General features: G+C 40.8%; 2 protein-coding genes across 2 annotated transcripts; both read right to left on the bottom strand.

Annotated features, from left to right (window-relative positions):
- Window positions 1-308: 308 nt before the first annotated feature.
- Window positions 309-8,777, bottom strand: chrna3 (cholinergic receptor, nicotinic, alpha 3). Its single transcript, XM_051379731.1, has 6 exons — window positions 8,277-8,777; window positions 7,542-7,681; window positions 4,910-4,954; window positions 3,004-3,113; window positions 1,504-2,704; window positions 309-1,380 (listed from the first exon to the last, which is right to left on the bottom strand). Exons 1-6 carry the CDS (start codon window positions 8,335-8,337, stop codon window positions 1,252-1,254), a joined length of 1,686 nt encoding a protein of 561 aa, XP_051235691.1. The 5' UTR covers window positions 8,338-8,777; the 3' UTR covers window positions 309-1,251.
- Window positions 8,778-10,885: 2,108 nt separating this feature from the next.
- chrnb4 (cholinergic receptor, nicotinic, beta 4 (neuronal)) lies at window positions 10,886-19,253 on the bottom strand. The gene is given in 7 exon segments (XM_051379732.1): window positions 10,886-11,673; window positions 12,785-13,838; window positions 14,189-14,298; window positions 14,539-14,583; window positions 15,489-15,634; window positions 18,876-18,947; window positions 18,950-19,253. Coding segments are annotated over 7 exon segments (1,650 nt in total). The 5' UTR covers window positions 19,008-19,253; the 3' UTR covers window positions 10,886-11,508.
- Window positions 19,254-19,474: the final 221 nt, after the last annotated feature.

The following is a 19,474-nucleotide window of genomic DNA, read 5'->3' as shown; positions in this document are numbered from 1 at the left end:
AAAACAGAAACATGGCTTTTTGAGTTTTCAAGTACATGTGAGAATTTAACCCTTACCTCTGACAGCATCAGACCTGTGGTGTTAGCACTGGGCTATTGAGTGGCAGCGTAAAGAGAGACGAAAATTGTCCATGGCCAGGAAGAATGGTTAGATGGAGAAAAGAGAGGAATCCAATAAGGTCCTTCGTCACATGCCCACTATATTGATTGTGATCCAATAAACTGAGTTAGCTCCAAGGGGGCAAAGAGGATGTGGAACAGCGTAATAAACAGAGCCTCAGTGACACAGATACAGGTCCAGCTTACACATTTTCATAACTATTTTAAAGATTTATTTACAGAAATATGCAAGTAAAACCACTGAATAGTGTATTTACAGATGCGTTTTCTCTTTGCACATCAAATACTCCCAGGTCATGCTATGCAGATCAAACAGCAGCTCTCTTTATGCATAAGATAATTTAAATCAGTATAACTTCCCATAACATTTTAGAACTGGGAATATGATACAACAGAGAGTATGGCAAACTGAGTGACATATTCCTTTTACTGTCAGAAAGTCGTGCTATCATTTGTAGTAGCAAGGAATTCCCACATGATGTCACTCTTTGAACACAGTCAACAACCTTGCTTGGTTGCCAGAATCATGGAAATCCATGTTAAATGTGGAAAATGTTATACAGTTTGTTCTGTTATCGCCATAAACACAAATATATTTTTGGCATGGCACTTAATAATAACATATAATTTAAATGAAGATAGAAGAAAAAAGATTTACTTGTCATGGAAAATAATGGTAATTCAAACACTGAGCTTTCTTGTACGGGTGCATTTGTGACTGTAAGTACATATTTTCTTTATGTGAAATTAGGAGCTTTAGATTCAAGACATGATCAAATGTATCATTTACTCATCAAAACAAAAATTACAGATCTTTGATTCTGGGTGTTGCCTTGGCATTATAGACTGCATTGCCATTTACTGCAGAACAATTTTGTACAATATGGTCTTTACTATTGTTTGTATGCCATGTCCTCAGCATTGGAAAGTCCTTAAGACTCTTCTTCAAACAAAAATCATCGTCTCTATCTGTGAAAAAAACGGTCAATAAACCATTTGCATCAACATTTGGCAGACACAGTGATCTGCCCTTCTTAACTTTGGACCACCTCTGTATTTTCTCTGTCTGAGCAGGAATCTAACGAATACTATGCAGTTCAACAGTCTGGAGTATTAGTTTTGTGAAACTGATTCAAATGTCCTCTCCAAGCAATAGGGGCTGGAGGAAGAGACCAGCTGTTCCCAGGATGCACACAAGGACAAAAACCCACAGGAAGATCCTGTCGATAACCATGGCAACGTACTTCCAGTCATCCTGAACCTGTGAGAGGATCACACCAAAAACATATAGAAAGTATATGGTAATATTGTCATAGTTTCCTTAAAAGCAAATTACAGAGTAAAGGCTATAGTTTATCATGCTTTTATGATTGTGAGCACTCACCTCCTTTGCTTCATTCTGTAGTCTCATGTTCTCTGCTATGTATCTGACACTCTCAATGGCCTCCCTGACCTCAGGGGAGAGCGGCAACAGGGGCATTATTCCTCCATCCAGAGACTCAGAGCTGGAGCACTGACTCCCCCCTCCAACCCCAACAGCACTGCCTCCAGTCAGCGCCCCCAGGCTGCCCAGTCCTCCGCTCCCTCCCCCAGAGTCTGCAGGCAGTTTGCTGGATTTTTGATGCCAGCAGCAGTTACACCGGCCCTCGCAGCACAAGAACGCAGAGCTTACACCTTTTGCTGGGTTTCCACTTAAATTATTGAGATTGGTGAGCTCTGTGTTGTTGAAAAGCCGCTGGCGGTTTGTTAGGCTGGACACCACGCTGGAGGCCAGGGCCTGAGGTTTGTGCTGTTTCTGCAAAGTACCCGATGAATGAACAGCACAGGGCCTTGAATGCATGCTCTGAACATTGCCAGCCGTTGTCACTTGCTCAGGGTCCCTCTCTGGCCTAGTCATGAACATTACCCTGGGCAATAATCCCAGGAACACTTTGCGTACCCAGCAGGGCATAGTGTGGGTCTTTGGTGTGCGGTAGTGGACGTTCAACACAAAAACAGTGATGACAATAGAGAGGGTGACAAAGATCATGGTAAAGAGGAGGTACTCTCCAATCAGGGGGATGACTAGCGAGGTAGAGGGGATAGTCTCTGTTATGACGAGGAGGAAGACAGTTAAAGACAGGAGGACGGAGATACACAGAGTGATTTTCTCTCCACAATCAGACGGCAGGTAGAAAACGAGCACGGTGAGGAAGGAGATGAGGAGGCAGGGGATGATCATGTTGACGGTGTAGAACAGTGGCAGACGGCGGATGTACAAAGAGTAAGTGATATCTGTGTAGATTTCCTCGCAGCAGTTGTACTTAATGTCATGTTTGTAACCAGGGGCGTCAATGATTATCCACTCCCCAGTCTCCCAGAAGTCCTTGAGGTTGATGGTTGAGCCAATTAGCACCAGATCTATCTTGGCCTTGTCGTATGTCCAGGAGCCAAACTTCATGGTGCAGTTTTGGTAATCGAAAGGGAAGTAAGTGACGTCAATCTTGCAGGAGCTCTTGAATATGGCTGGGGGGATCCAGGTAACATCCCCATTGTAACGAAGCAAGGCCTTTGTTTTGTCATCAACCTGGAAATCTCCAACTGCACTGTAGAGAGAGAATGAGTGAAAGAACAAAAGAGGAACACAAAGGGAAGGTTTAGAGATTGAAGATTAAATTGAAGGATATAATCAATTGACCATTGTGTGATATCAATCAAAAAAGATTGTTTGAGTAAATTGCATCCTCCATTCCAGTCCCTTAATAATATGCAAAACATAAAATAGCCCATGCAAAATCAGCTATGGAGATTGATATAGCTTGTCACTGTTTGGCAATCCTTTAACATAAATGCACCCAAAAATCAATGAGGTTGTTGAGCCAGATTTTTAGTTTGTTATGCTTACTTGTTGTACAGCACAATGTCTGGCTTCCATATCCTGTTGGATGGCACTCGGATAAACTCGACTCCTCCAAAATCTTTTGGATTCCATCTGAGTTTGTAGTCATTCCAGATCTGAAAAACGAAACAGGGTGATTCATTTACATTAAAAACAACAAACAGAGAAATTACAATATGAGACAAAACTTTTCAAAATAATGGCTAACAATTTTGAAGTCAATTTGAGACATGAATGAATCTCCTGTCCTGTGTACACAATGAAATGAATCTCCTGTCCTGTGTACACAATGAAATTGGTTTTGAATATGTTTTCTACAGAGAGCTGAACTGAATTCAGCTCACAAATCAAGTTGGTTAGTTTTAACCTTTAACCAGAATTTGTACCTCAATAAAGGCACTAAACTCATAGAGATTTCAGTACTCCTTAATTTATCTTCCACTGCTGATTCAAAGACATAAAATACAGGATATATAATTTTAGCATGCTAACATGCATGTTAGTTAAAACTTCTAAGCATGTTTGTGTTAGCAAATACAAAATACTGATGGGAATCTAATTAGTATTGCAAATATTTGGCATCTTACCATGTAAAATGTCATGGTAGTCCCTTTCAGTCAAAACCACAAATAGTCAGGGGATCACCAAAGTTATTAAGACGCTTCTTCTAGGGACCATAAATGTCTGTAAAAAATTTCATGGCAATCCAAAAGAATTGCCACCGATAGACAGACACTGCAATTCCTAGAGCAAATTATCCCTTCCAAATAAACATAATAGCAAGTTCCAGGGAACAATCATAACTTTGGCAAGAGTAATCTTTCAATCCAAGCGCCTTAAAAGAAACAAGTTCGTCGTAAACAGCTTTATAAAGCAACAAAACAGATATAAAAAAAGAGGGCAGCAGTTGTTTCCTCTTGGGGATCATCGTTTACTATGCAAAATCTACTCTGACTGAATTTAAACGCATTCTCTTGTGAAATGCCCCTCATAAAAAACAATGAGAAGTTGTCATCTCCAACTGTAGCATATAAACAGAGCTTATACTTTATGTAGTTTGAGAGGAGATATAATGGACCACAGTTTGTGGACCACAGTGTGTTTTATGGACCATTTGGCCACTGTTTTTTACCCCCTCTTGAGGACAGCCAGTAATCCTCATGAGACTCATAAAGCACCAATAGTGAAGCAACCTTCACTTAATTAAGAAACTGTTAGAATCTTAATTTTATTGTAGGATTTGTAGGGCCAACAGGGGAAATGTACCTCACCATGCTGTTTGTATGTTGCTTAGAGAGACTCAACAGATAACATTAAAATAAGTGCTTCAGCTCTCAGCACCAAAGAGCAATTACAGCTCAACCCTTTAGCATGAACATGGCTCCAGCACAGATGAGTATTTGCTCAGCACTTGTAATATGGGACCTGGAGACCTGCCCTGCCTCATTTGATTCAAAACTGGTTCACTGCACTATGCATCATGGCAGCAGAAACATCATGTGGGACTAGGTAAATGACAAAACTACCAAGCCATACAGCATGCATGGGCACTGCTTTATTTCTGTTGTAGACTTAGTAAATCTGTTTAATCCTTTAGGTTCAATATACTGCAGATGGTTTCTGTCACAGTCTCAAAAGGAATATTATGGACTTTGGCAAGTATGATAAATTCCAGACAACTGTCAAATTGTTTTAGAAACATTATAAAACTGCCTATTAAATCTCAGTGCATTTAGTTTATGGGATATACAAAAAACAGGACTAGAAGGATCAATGTGTTTAAAAAGCTCCCTCCCATGAATAATTCAACTTGTCAGTCTATCCCCAAAGAATCCTATATGACAGAAGGCTGGATCCATACTTCATGTCCTTGCTCAAGGTCCATTTGCACAGTCATGTATCATAAACTTACATGTCTTAGCCACAGATTTGTCTCCATGATCTGATTGACTTCATCCTGAGAACAGAGCAGAATTCATAATGAAGACATAGAAGCAAAGAAAAACCAATACATTTAAACGGGAAGAACACTGTCACAGGCTATCATCTAATTCACCACAGGAGGATTGTTTATGTTTTGTCTGCAGGGTCAGACCCCTGCGTATCCCAGAAAGGAGGATTAAGAGAGGCACACCTGAGTCCTCCACACCTGGAGCGTAACCCACATGACAGCTGGAGCCAGGAGGTCGAAGCACAGCCTTAACTTTTATGCTAACAACTCTGTGATAAAGCTGTAGCAGAGGGTCTAAGGGGGGGGGGGAACTGTGGATGTCAGGCTTATGTGTGACTTCGACCGTGAATGAACAAATCTCATGACCCAGTGCATAACATTAACCATTCGTGTTACTATTTAGTATCCAGGCGAGGTTCTACATGGCTGGTAGGCACAGGTGGACAGAAGGCCAATAGACAACTTTAATTGGATAATCTTTGAAAGAATGGTGATTTTATAGACCTTTTATAGCTAAGACACACATCCTGCATCTTAGCACCACATCATTCAGTGCAGAGAGGAAATACAATATATTCCAGTTCAGGTCAGTGAAAGATTCATTAAGTATTCAGTTTGTTTATTCACCAGGATGTACAATAAAGGCTTCGATATCTGCATGGTTTTTAGAATGGCGGAAATGCAGGAGTAGCACCATTTCATCTGGTACTATATCTTTGGAACATATACTCCAAACATGGCTGACCACATGATCTGATCATGCCGAGGACTTAAAGGAATAGTAGGACGTTTTTGGAAATACTTTGCTTTCTTTCCAAGAGTTAGATGAGAAGATTGATACCACTGTCAGTGCTTTAAATATATAACTAAAGCCCTGGAGCGTTATGCTAAGCTAAGCTCACTGATTCCTGGCAATATCTTCATATTTTATGGAAAGACATGAGAGCAGTATCAATCTTCTCATGTACCTCTTGCAAGAAACCCACCACTATGCTATTTCTTCATCAGACAGTCTCTGTTACCACTGTTCCACACCGCCACCTGCTTTATATGATTCCAGATTGTGAGATAATGACCGAGCCAGCTCAGACGATGAGCTATTGATGGTTTAAATGAGCTCATACGGCCCTGCTGTAATTGGTGTAGGCTGACCAATACCAATTGCATCTGGGTTAGGAGCACCAGGTGTGGGGAGGGAATAACAGTCATCCATCAGCACGAGGAGCTCCGCAGCCTGCTACATCAACTGGTTTAAAGAGAATCTAACAAATTATGCTATATCTTTTTGTCATCTCTAGATCCAGACTGGTCTTCAATACTTATCTAGCTCTTTAGAGAAAGAAAAAAAAAGATTGCCTGTGTAGGAAAACAGATGGAGATGGGCTGCAATGTGTCAGACCCCACATTGTCTATTCTATCTTGTAAAACCTTGTCTACATAGGCTTCTACTGCAAACATAGTGACATACTTTTATATTTTTGGCTGCTATTGGCTGATAAAAATGTTTATACAAATTTAAAGAAATAATTAGACATCTGAAGAAATACCACTTTCCCTTTCTTGTGAGGAGATCCACACCTTGCTCATATCTGTCCATTAAAGATGCAGCTCCAGCCAAGAGACGGTTAGCTTAGCTTAGCACAAAGTCTGGAAACAGGGGAAACAGCTAGCCTGGATCTATCAGCACCTCTAACTCACTGCACCTCTTTTCAGTTTTAAGAGGGTGATTTTTTTTCACCTTTGGACAGAGCCAAGCTACTGTAGCTTCCTGCCTGCTTTCATTCTTTATGCTAAGCTAAGCTAACAAGTGTCCTTACTGTAGCATTGTATTTACTGTTCAAACAAGAGAGCGGTATGGAGCTTCTCATCTAACTCTCTGCAAGAAAAAATACGTGAGTTTCCCAAAATGTCTAATTATTCCTTTTAATGCAAATCACTTTGATACAGTGAAAGGCTGTTACTGTTAAAATGTTTAAAGTAAAAGAGCTGATGAGCGTCTCCTCTTGTCAATCAACGCAAGCAGAAAGTATTGGTGTAAAATATAACTAAAGCTGTTCATTTTGGGATTGAAGCTGTCCTCGTAGTCCAATGCGAGCCTTTTTGCTTAATTATTGACATCCACTCTGGACCCGTCTGAGTCAAGTGAGAGAACTGTCTGTCTGCCCCGCCAGTCGGCAGTCAGCAAGCTCCAGCAAAACCCAAATCTGAGGTGGCAGTGATTGAGGCTGCCGAAACAGAGAAGTACTCAGACAGCTGACATTTCCCATCTTGTCTTGGCCAGACACATAGCCCCTTTTTTCATCTAGTTCCCTCCTCAGGATCATAAACCAGGGGCTCCTGTGCAGGGGCAGCGAGTATAGGCAATCTCAGGTGTCTCAGATTGTAATTGTCCCCTTCTCTAAAACTTTGTTGTCCGCTAATCGACACACAACCTGTTTCTTCTCATGCTCAGATGCTCCATGTTTAACGCCGTTTTTTCTCTCAGGCCATGACTGCTCATTAAGCAGAGTGATATGCTTGACTGTGGGGAAGTAGCAGTCCAGACATCAACACTTCACAGAAACAGTGAAAAAACATTTTGCAGGCTACTCACCACTTTGACCAGCTGTGACATGGACACCTCGAACTGCACAATAACTGGGTCGGTCACATTTTCCACCGGTCGTATGTACTGGTTATAGCTGGTGAATATCACAGAGAACAGCTTGTGCTCTGCTTCTGAACAGGAGCCTCCTGAATAAGAGCAGAGGGTCAGACATGGATCTGTCACTGCAGTGTGCTTTAATTGGTTATAGCTGACAGTACAGCTTGATTACAAGGTGACTAACAGCCAGATGATTGTTAGTTAGTTCTCATCAATCCAGAGGAGCAGTGTAAGTCTTACCGTTTCACCTGTTTCAGTACACTTTTAAGATTAGAATTAATAATCACGTTTTAGTCATCCCAGAGTGTTACTTGTGCTGTTCTGATTTATTTCCACATTGTAAAGAATAATAATTGGCACCCATACAAACATATGCATCCCCTTAAATGAATAACAACATAGCCATAAATAAATAAATAGCCATATATCCTCATTTGTAACCTTGATTTCCCAGAATGTTTAAGTTATAAATTGTAGGATTTCAATGTGAGGATATTTCTATTCAAAATGCTTATAATTATAACATATAGGCTACAGTAACTAGTATACTGAATTTCTAATAGTATACAGGTAAAAGGCATTTTTGTATCATTAACTATGGCAATATTATTAAACACATTTATGTAACGCAACAAGTAAGTCACAAAATGTTATGTCAAAGTAGTAGCTCAGCTTATTACTCACCTGGGAGAAGAAACAGAAGGAAAGAACATGCGGGCAAAACGAAGTAAAAATTGGCTTTCATCCTGTTTCAAATGACGAATTGCAATGAATCCAGGGTCAGTGGCAGCAGCGCTCCCGGAGCAGACAGGAGGAGAAAGTGGAAAGAGTGAACGCGCGTCCGCAGCTACAGACGGAGGCAGAGAGAGGGAGGCAGAGCCACACTGACACACACAGTCACGGATAGGAGGCACATTGCCACTGCAAAAAAATATTCCACCAATTGCGACTTCCTCTGATAAAACAAGGGGGGAAGTGGCCACTTAAAGATCACAAAAGGCTACAAATCAGGCCTTTAATTGATTTTGACTAGTCCATTAAATAAGGAGTCAAAATCAAGACGTGTCTGCTTTTTGGATGGGGAAAAACAACCCACAATAGAACCGACTGAAATCAGATTGCGCACTTTGTGGAAGACACAGCTTTCAAGACACTATTTTCCATCAGAGTTAGAACCGGTTTTGGTTATCTGAGGAGAGATCTGTGTTATTGTATTTCTTCTGAGCTTCACTGGTCTGAAGTAGGCCAGGCTCAGTTGGTAAAATGATATGTCACGTACCTTTGTGCACCAATCAGGTTTAAGCATGTTAATCAGAATCTGATAACAGTTGTTGGGCTGTTTCATGATCCAACCACACCCACAGACTGTGTGTGTTATTTACTTTATAGTTCTAATACTTTTCAAAAAACTTTGATTGTTATTTATTTATTCATAAAAATACGGTGTTATAACAAAACACATACAACTGATGCCAGGTTTTCAGGGGCTTTAACTTGAAGCCATTTGGATCTTTTGCATGAAGACACTTTGGCACCGAGGTTGTGCAGAGTTAACATTTCCCGTGGGTAGTGAACATGGACCCAGGTGGTGTTCACACACCCAAACAGTGCAGCAGACGTCCATATTAAATTACCAAATAGCCTTCAGTTCAGCAAACAAGATAAATAGCCCGTGTTCCACTGGGATGGGGTTTGAGTGGCCCTCAGTGGCACCTTAAGAACATAACCACATTTTTCTTGATTGATTGATTGATTCTTTATGTTTGTTTTCACATAATACCCTGTGTTTTGTTTTTGTTTTTTAAATATATATCAATATCTGTTGGAAAGCCAACTTATAATTGGGTTATTGCTCTTTCTTTGACTCTGGCTTTCCTTGTGTCTTTCTTGATTGTCAGTGTAGAGCAGTATTTTTCTCTCCTTTAGTCAGCAGGGTGGCCCAGCGGGGTGACAGTTCTGTCCTTCAGCTGGATGAAGGGGATGTCCAAGTGCTTTTCAGCCGTGCTGAACTGCCCTCAAACAATAAATAAATCCCCACCAGCACCAGAGATGCTGTCTGGTGTCTGACCCTGCAACTCCTTTTAGTGGGACAGGTGAAAAGAGAATCGTCCCCATGGGGGATTAATATAGAATTACATCACATGAAAATAGAAGGAAATTTTCATTTGACCTTCGCTAGGTTTTCTTTCTCCTACACAATGAATACTATACAGAGGCTTGCATCATTTAACAAGACTGTATTAGTGACAAACAGTTTCCAAGCATCTCATGCTGCAAAGGTTATCCTGACTTGGAGTGAAACATGTAATTTCATCTGAATCCTCAACTTTCCAAGGACTATATTATGGTAGATATTTGTTGGTATAAATGCTTGCTTACATGGAAGGATAACTCTTAGAGTTTTCATGCATCTCTTATTGGAAACTAATGACAAAAGGCTGCTGACATAAGGCTTGTGATTTATGGGACCTTCTACAGAGTGTTGAATGACAACTCCTCCTGCTCAGCTTGGATTGAACAGATGAACTGTTGATGGATATGCTGTGGCAATGCGCCATCTCTTTTCGCTATTGACAGGAAGCTAACAGGTCAATGAAGAAGCCTAGAATGATCATGAAAACTGTAAACAGAGATTAAAGCAAAGCAAGTCCGGCCATTAACATAGATGCTGATTGCTATCTCTTGATTTAAATGAAGGTCTCACAAAAGAACCAATAGTCTGCAGAATCTCTAACAAGCCCACTCAGCACTGTTTATTGAGCAGTAAATGTTGTGTGTTTGTTTGTGTATGTGTGGGTGGGTGAAGGTTCAGTTCACCGTGTCTTGCGTTTTGTAAAGCATCATTTATGTGTGCCTGCACTTGCCCTTCTGTACAAATAAGCACTTAACAGAGATCAGCTCTGGTGTAAAGGCAAAAATGAGTGGCTGTAAGATTACAGTGTCTGGAGCAAATAAATTTAGTTTTTTCTTCTTCACAGATTTAAAGCCTTAGAGTGCTTAAGGGTTCTGTACGTGTCGGGTCTGTTGCTATAACTATAGCAAAAGTACTTGTCCTCAAGATCCATCTCCAATGGTTTTGTTGTATCAACATATTTTTTTGCCTGCTCACACATTCAAGTGAACGGCTGTCTTATCTATGTGATGAAATGTTCTAATTGGCACCTTTTCAGCTTACGTATTGGCTCTGAGGACAAACTTTATCACCAGTACCACAGATTAACTAAGCACTTTGGCAAGACCCTGACAATTTTAAGACTTTATTGGGGATTTCATACATTTAATCAAACTGAAAGAGGACACACATTTGTCTTTATTGTTCATTCTTTATTCACACATCACATTTTAAAGACATAATAATATAAACACAAATAAGGAGTCACACAACATCTGACAGCAGACAGATGTTCCTCATGTGTCTGTCATATTGGGTATATTTCTGCAACAGTTCAGCATACTGTGACAGTGTTGTGAGAGGTATTCAGTCCAGGTCTGCAGCTGTCTTTTGTAGACATGAAGGGAAATCACCTGCGATGATTCCACATTAGGTCCTCTGCAGATGACCCATTTTCCTCAAAATGCTGAGGGTTGTACTGCTGAAAACCACGTGGTTTTGGTTATTAGGAGACATTTTATCCACATTCTATCTCTCACAAAGATCCTGTCTGTTCCACTGTTGTACACAATGAGTAGTTGCAAGTACTTTTATGTTTGGTTCGTCTGCCTTATTTGTGGGGATTGGCACATATGATGTTTGCTATTGGTGCTTTTTGACCCCACCAATATGGCATTACAGGCTATAAGAAAAAAGACTTTGCAACTGCCACTGGTCTGCATCTGCTTATATGAATATATCCTACCATCTTAATTGCTGAAGAAAAATAAACCCTAAAACTTGCCTTGTCTTGTTCATTGCTCATCATATGTGAGGGGTTTCTGAGCTGGGCTGCTGGCTGGGAATAATCTGAGTCTGGAAGACAGGCTGAAGAAATAAGCCCAGGGTTCCCACCACACACACTATCACAAAGATCCACAGGAACATACGATCCACCACCATAGCCACGTACTTCCAGTCCTCAATCACCTGCCAACATACATAAACCAAGTATTAAGTATAAGTAAATTAGTCACTCTGCATGTTTTTGTCAAAATAAACATTATCTTTTGCATCCAAACAAACTATAAAACCCTAATGACACATCATACATCATGTAAATATGCCTGGTAGTATACTGTGTTTGATAGCAGTTGAATTGTATTTAATTGGAACATACATGGTTCTGTTATAAACATTTACATATGTATTACATCCAGTCTTACCAGTGATATTGCTGAGGTACACTTACTCTGATGATAATGAAAGAGTAATATCTGAACGGGAACTTAAGTTACATCCCTGTAAAGACTGTTTCCGTATTGCTGAGACCAACACTGAAATAGCTATTGACCCTTTCACCTCATTTTCAGTGCTGTCCTTGGTAGCTTTTGAAACAAATCATTTCTCATTCCGGGTTCCCTCCTTATTTTATTGATTTATCAGAGAAAGCAATTGATTAACCAAAGTCTACCTTTAATTTTCTGGGTCACAGCCACCACTTAAAGGATAGTGGTATCTCCTCCTGCACCTCAGGGGTCATAGAATATAAATATTATCATGTCAATCAAACACCCTTCGTCCACTTTATTGGGATCAGGTTTTTGTCACACGTTTTCTGTTTATCTCTTGTTTATCTTGTATCTGTGGGAATTGATTCCTCAAGGCTAGCATAAACTGTGAGCAGGGAAAAACAGCTCTCTCCAAAGGTCAGATAATTCACCTACCATCACCTCTAAAACTCACAGATGAACACATTGTGTGTTTGCTTACTCCATACACAAAAAAAATGTTTTGTTTGTTTTGTAAATGTAGTATTTCTTTACAAAATATCTTTGCACCCATAACTTTGTGTCATTTTTATTCCACATATTCTTCTTCCTGGTTTAAAACGTTTACCTACATTATCCACAGTTCAATTTGTGTAGGAAATGTTTATATACTCATGTTTTGGTCGGTGATTCACTTTTATCTATTTCAATTTTATACCCTTAAAAATGCAAAAAGATGTGATATTCTTTAGTGGCAAAATAAATTATACAGAAACTTTTTTTATGGCTGTATAGATGCAATAAAACATTAGGATTAAATGTATACATACACTCTGATCATCATCATCTCCCATCATGTGCTCAGCCACAAAGCGCACCCCGTTCACCGCCTCCTGGACATCAGCAGCCCAATCTGAGTTGCTTTGCTGCTGGAGGTCTTGGGGACAAGTCAAACCACTGGGAAGGTAATCAGTGGGGCGCACATCCCCTTTCTTGTTGGAGTGGCTGTAGCTTAGTGGTGGAGCTACATTTTGGTGTCCTGGGTAGGAGAAGACAGAGTCGGAAGACAGCAGGGCAGAAGACGACATGTTGATACCTGTTTTCGATCCAACTGGGTAACCCAAGCCCAAAATGGCTCTCCTCGCCCGTAGACACCGCTGTTGTTGAAGTCTCTGGCGTGCAGAGTTATTGTGAGGGCGTCTCATGAAGAGCAAGGCAGGCAGTTTGACAAGAAATATCAGCTTGACCCAGGAAGGCATGGTGTGGGTGCTGGGAGAGCGGTGGTGCACGTTGAGCACACACACACTGGTGATAATGGAGAAGGTCACCAGCACCATGGTGAACATCAGGTACTTGCCAATCAGTGGCACATCCAGTGAGGTGGGAGGAACAATCTTTGAGATCAAAAGCAAGAACACAGTGAGAGCCAAGAGGACAGAGATGCAGAGGGTCATCTTCTCCCCGCAGTCTGAAGGTAAGTAGAAGACCAGAATGGCCAGAGAGGTGATCAAAACACAGGGGATGATGAGGTTGATGGTGTAGAAAAGGGGCTTCCTCTTGATGATGAAGTCATATGTGAGGTCCACATAGGTGGGATCCAGAGGGTTGACAGTTCGTCTGCCTGGCAGCGCCAAGATATCCCACTCGCCACTGGGAGTAAAATCATCCATGCTGGCCACCTCAGACTTAAGGATCAGGTCAATCTCTGTGTGGTCATACGTCCAAGAGCGAAACTTGAGGGTGCAGTTCTGCTGGTCGAAGGGAAAATGCTTGACCTCGATCTTACAGGCACTTTTGTAGATGGCTGGAGGAAGCCAGTTGATGCTGCCATTGTAAAGGACAATGGCATTGGTAAAGACTGTTACCTCATAGGTACCATCAGCGCTATGAGAAGAAGAAGATAGAGAAAGAAAACTTTAGGGAGCTTAGGGCCATAGAGAAGATAAGAGGAAAGCTACTCATACTGAAAATTTGTATTGGTTTTTTCCCCAGCCAAGGACAGTCAAATCAATATCAAAACTGAAATCCACAGAGGACAGACTAAAACCCTCATCATAAGAGGTTTTCAGACAATCAATTGAGAAAGATATTAATGATGAGGTTGAATCTTACAAAGAAAACATGAAAAGATTTTTAAAAAGAGCCATGTCTGTTTTAATTTTTAATGCAAACATTGCATAAATGCACATAAAATCTCTCTGTAACATAACACTTTGAATTTTAGGGATGCTTACTTGTTGTACAGGACAATATCTGGGAGCCAAATGTGTCGGGAAGGAATACGTAGCTTGTCAATACCTTCGTATTTTGAAGGGTCCCATGATAACCTGTAATCCACCCAGTGCTGGAGAGACAGAGAGAGCTGGCCGTCAACTCTTTACTTCAACACACTTTCTCAAGACCAGCTCATTTTTAATTACATGCTTCATTATCATTGGTATACGTTTGGAGCACAATTACAGAAGCACTTTGTTCCACATTGAGAGAAGAAGAATGGATATGGTTTAATTCAAGTTCAGAGGAAAGGACATTTAACAAGACATAGGCTTACTGAGAGTATATAACTGAGCTTTGTCACACTTACCTGAGTGAGCCAGACATTTGTAGTCATGATCTGTTCTCTTTCATTCTGGAAATGTACATGTTAGGTGGTAATTACTTGCAGAACACAATACTATTGACTCAGAAAGAACAATAAAGTGGTTATGACATGTATGCACATTTTATAACAGTATAATGCTGGCCCTGAACGCTGATTTAAACAAGTAATATATAAACAGTTGACATAGTTATCTAAAATGAATGTGGATGAACAGTTGAAATTTTTTGATAAAAGTAATGGATAAAAAATTAATAATCAATGACCAAGGATAGTTTTTCTAACACTAACTAACTTCAGATGAACCTTCTTCTTTCTGTCATCTTTACTCTTGCTTGAAGTAAAGTAAAAAATCACTGCATTTAAATCCACCTCTCTTCACAGATTGCTTGTTAACATGTTTGTTGGGGGCATTGTCATCACACTGCTATGACATACACTTCCAATAAAGTGATACCAAATGCCAATTACTCCAAGGGGTACAATGCAGTCTCATAAACTGAGGCTGCGAATGAGCCTTGCTGCCTTGGTCTGCAGCTGGGAGGAGCATCCACTGTAAATCAGAGGGCAGCCTCTATCACTGTGGCTAAAACAGCTTTATGGCCCCTTTTAATCCAATGTGCTGAAGTTTCAATCTGAACATGACAGAGGCAGAGATCATAGCTGACCAGATCTATCCTGTACTTTATCCATCCATTTAGAGCTACAGCCTCTCTGCACAGGCTGGTTTGTAATTAACTGCTTTCTCAAAGCTTTGTGGCTCTTGTTCTGTCTTTTCTATTATGCTCCTTCTTTCACTCTGTCTTTCTCTTCCTGTCTCCGTCTTTGTCACCCTTGCACATATTCCTTCCCTCACACACACACACACACACACACACACACATAAATTAATACACACACATTGTCATGGTGGACAAGATAATTTGGTTCCTTACCACACTGATGAGCTGAGCCAGAGACACTTGCAGCTTCACTGTGACTCTCTCGGTCCTGTTGACAGCCGGGCGGATGAGCGGATTATAGCGTTTCTTTTCAAGCAAAGTGTTCATGAGACACTCCTCTGAGTAAGCACAGCTGCTACCTGGGGACACAGTTACAGTTTGTGCACAGGTATACACATCCAAAATATAAGTAGCAAGACAAAACCTTTAGATCATAAGACGTGTGTTTCATGGAGAGAGACTTTATGCTTGAAACCAAGCTTATTACACATTAGACCATTATTATGATATGGCTAGCTACTTTTTTTCTTTTAGCATGCTGGTATTTTGCTTACTGATTTTCAATCCATTAGTACTAACAAGTACAGATTGGCTCCACTTCCTTGCGTGTCTTGACTGCTGAGTTGGTTGTTTAAAGCCACTACATTCAGCTGTCACACTGAACTATTTTTGAAATTGAGGATGGAGATGCATGGAAATCATTCAGTGAGACGCCATTGGCTAAGTGTACTGCAGTGCTTTCCCACTATGGTCCAAACAATCCAGTTTCCCCAAATCTCATTTTGTATACATTTCTTTTACACTTTCCCAAGATGAAGATGTATTTTTTTCCTACATATGTGGTATAAACCAAGCCATAACATAACAAAAACACTGAATTATCCATCCATCATCTATAACCGCTTGTCCTTTGCAGGGTCTCTGGGGGCTGGAGTCGATTCCAGCTGACACTGGGCGAGAGGCGGGGTACACCCTGGACACGTCCGTAGTTTATCACAGGTCTGACACATAGAGACAATAAACCATTCGTGTTAAGGGCCTAACCTAAGGACAATTTAGAGTCACCAATTAACATACAGACACAGAATTAGTACTTGGAAAATGCATTTTTTAATTCCCTGTGTTTTAAATGTTAGGCATTAATTGTTGGTCCGTGACAGCACATGAACTGGTCTATAACATGAAAGCTGGAAACTCCCTGGCCCACCCCTCTGACGTCCACAGGATTACTATCTTCTTCTTTACATAAAGGGTGCACCACTTCCTGCTTTGGACTGTTGCCATGATATGATACTGGTCCAAAATTGAATTTGAATTTTTTTCAATTTTTTCTTTTTTTGGCTAAACGTGCATAGGGATGGGTCAGCCATCAAACCTTTTGAATGTACTGATATGATATACATGTCCATCCCTGAATTCTCAAACCAAAAAGCATTGTGTAAGAGAGAGTGTAACAATTGATTTTGTTTTAAACCCTGCACTACAACTCCCTGTAGACAAAGTACAGTCATACCCTCTGTGCTAAAACTCTGAAACGCTATGAAAAGGAAGTGAACAAATCTGTTTCGCAAAGTAATGTTCCTCTTCTAAATATTCACCAAATGTGTCAAACTAATTCGTACAAACCACACGTACAACTTTCCAGATCTTAAGGGAAACAGCAGCTGTCAATTAAGATTGCCAGGGATGACTGTGTTGTGGAAATTACACTGAAATGTTATGAAGACCCCAAAGTCATTTTAAAATTACATTTTGGATGAGGGCAGATATTTTCACAGCATGTTAATAATTCTGCTTTTGCCCAAAGTTAAAACCACTGGGTGTATCTTTTAAAATGAGAATTAGCTATGAATATCAACACTTACACTCCTTCCCTCCATCCCTGATAAATGAATGCCTATGTCAGAGGTACAGACAAGCCTGATTGAAACTGATGATCAGTGCTTCTCATCTGGAGCAGAATGAATACATGTAGTGCTACCTCTTCCATTTTCTTTACATAAAGGTTATTACAGCTGGAGTAGCTGAGTCAGCTTACTCGTGAGAAACATGCCAATGATGTGAGGTGACTCTTACTGATGGGCTCACTGAAGAAGAATTGCTGCTGTTGTCAATACTCTGCAGAGTGATATTCATGACTGCAGAACCTCAGAGATTCATCTCATGTGTTAATTTGTGTAGCTTCTGATGCTGTGTACTATAAGTAAGAACAGTGCCAGACTTCCAGCTCCAATGCTTCTCCTCTTGCTCAGAATCAAACTGTGTGTGTCATTATCAGCCCACAGACTCCTGGAGCTTTGCAGGGTGTGGCATACCGACAGTCGAGCCCCGCGGGTCAGCGCATGCTGCCATGACTGTGCCTTTGTCAGTCATTTGGCTGAGGTCCCATTCAACACAGTTGGACCTCCACAGCACTGCTCAACAGATGGTGTGTTGTCAAAGCCCTCGGAGACCAGAGTCAAACATGCTCTACCTTCCCCAGAGGCGAAGGCCACTTGTGGACCACCCAAACCTGTGATTACCTGCTGTGGACTGCCACTGGTGTATGTGTGTGTGAAGGTTTCATGTGTGTCTCATAAGTGTTGTGTTGACATTACATTGATTGAGAGTGAGGTCAGGCGTATTAATACAATGCTATTCAGCCGCTGTGGAGTTGATAAGGTCAGTCTGCAGCACACTGAAAAACATGATTATCCAAAAATGCAATACAGTTGGAGACATGAGAGCATAATCAAGTGTGTGTATGAACCAAAACAAAGGGCAAAGGTTGAGTGAGTTGTTACGAAGTATATTAACAGATTTGTCTCTCTCCTTCTTCTTTGTATTTCACCTTCTTCTTCTTACATGGAGAAAAAAGAGGAAGATAAAGAAGAAGGAGAGGAAGAAGCAAAAAACTTTGTCTCATGTGAAATACGTGAGGATCCATCACTTAAATGTCATAACTGACTGACAAAATTACACAGGGGGTGTCACAGTATGAGGAACTTTCTGAACTTCTGCTGTGTAAACTGTAAATCTGTGTAGAGTCCCACTGATCAGACCAAGTAAACCCAGTTGATCATGTGAAATAGTGATGTTGGAGAAAAGAAAAGAAGGTGCTGTTTTTTCATCTCAGCTGTATAGACAACTTATGGCTCAAACCTTCAGATGAGTGCTGATTTGGTGGCTACAGGCCACATTTTATAGCAGGACTGACTCATCAAATTGCCTCTGATGACACTGTATCGAAAAACAGTAGTATCATACCTCAGTTGAACTTCCAAAAAATGATTTATTTTTTTTCATGCTATTTATACATGCGTTTTTAGTTTATATTAAAAAAAAAAAAAAAAAACTAATTTCAAATTAGGTGTCATGATTAAAAAATTAAAGCATTTTTGCGTGTTCATTTGTGTCGTTTAAACTATGCAGCTGAGTGAAACTTTTATCTGCACTTCAAATTAAAAGCTGCGATTCGACTTTGGGACACAAGACATTCACTTCTCAGCACAGAGGCACTTCTCACCTAAATACATTTGGAGATGACACAGATAAAAGCACATGCTGGAACAACCTAAATTAGCAGGTTAATTCACTGAACCTAAAGAAATACATACTTACAGTGGACCAAAGAGAGAAGGTAAGCGAGGATGGAGAGAGCCCGAGTCATTTTTTCGCCACCATCTGATCCGCTGGAGTTGTCAGTGATGAAGCCTCAAAGCTGCGGTGTTCAGCGCTCTTCCTCTCGGACATGCCACCGGACCTTACGCGCTCACGGTTTGGACACTTAAATCAGCACTGTGCTGATGCCTGAAAAAATAGATAATTTACCGAAGAGCGAGGTTTGTTGTCTCGTCGTTGGGGTTACTTTCCAACAATCCTCCCCATAAAATTCGCAAATTCTCCTCCTATAGGCAAACGGGTCTTTTGCGCTCCTCCGACGCGCAGCAGCCTGTCCTGGCGCGCTGCTCTCTCCGTGCCCAGCAAGTCCTGCAGGTCCTGTACCCGGACTGTGATCAGCTACTGCAAGTTTACACCAGCTCAGCAGCTGTTGTAGATAGTAGGTTACATATGCTGTATGTACCAGTGGACATGTTATTCGCTGTATTTTGCATATTGAAAGGGATGAGGGGCTTTATTCATTAACATAAAATATACTTTTGCTGTTGGATTTGGTGGTGGAAGGAGGTAATACTATACAGTTAATGCACTTAGTATGA

The sequence above is a fragment of the Dicentrarchus labrax genome, unplaced genomic scaffold (assembly GCF_905237075.1).
Source record: "Dicentrarchus labrax unplaced genomic scaffold, dlabrax2021, whole genome shotgun sequence".
Taxonomy (NCBI): domain Eukaryota; kingdom Metazoa; phylum Chordata; class Actinopteri; family Moronidae; genus Dicentrarchus; species Dicentrarchus labrax.
The sequence above is the reverse complement of the archived record's forward strand: the minus strand, read 5'-3'. Positions and strand labels throughout refer to the sequence as shown.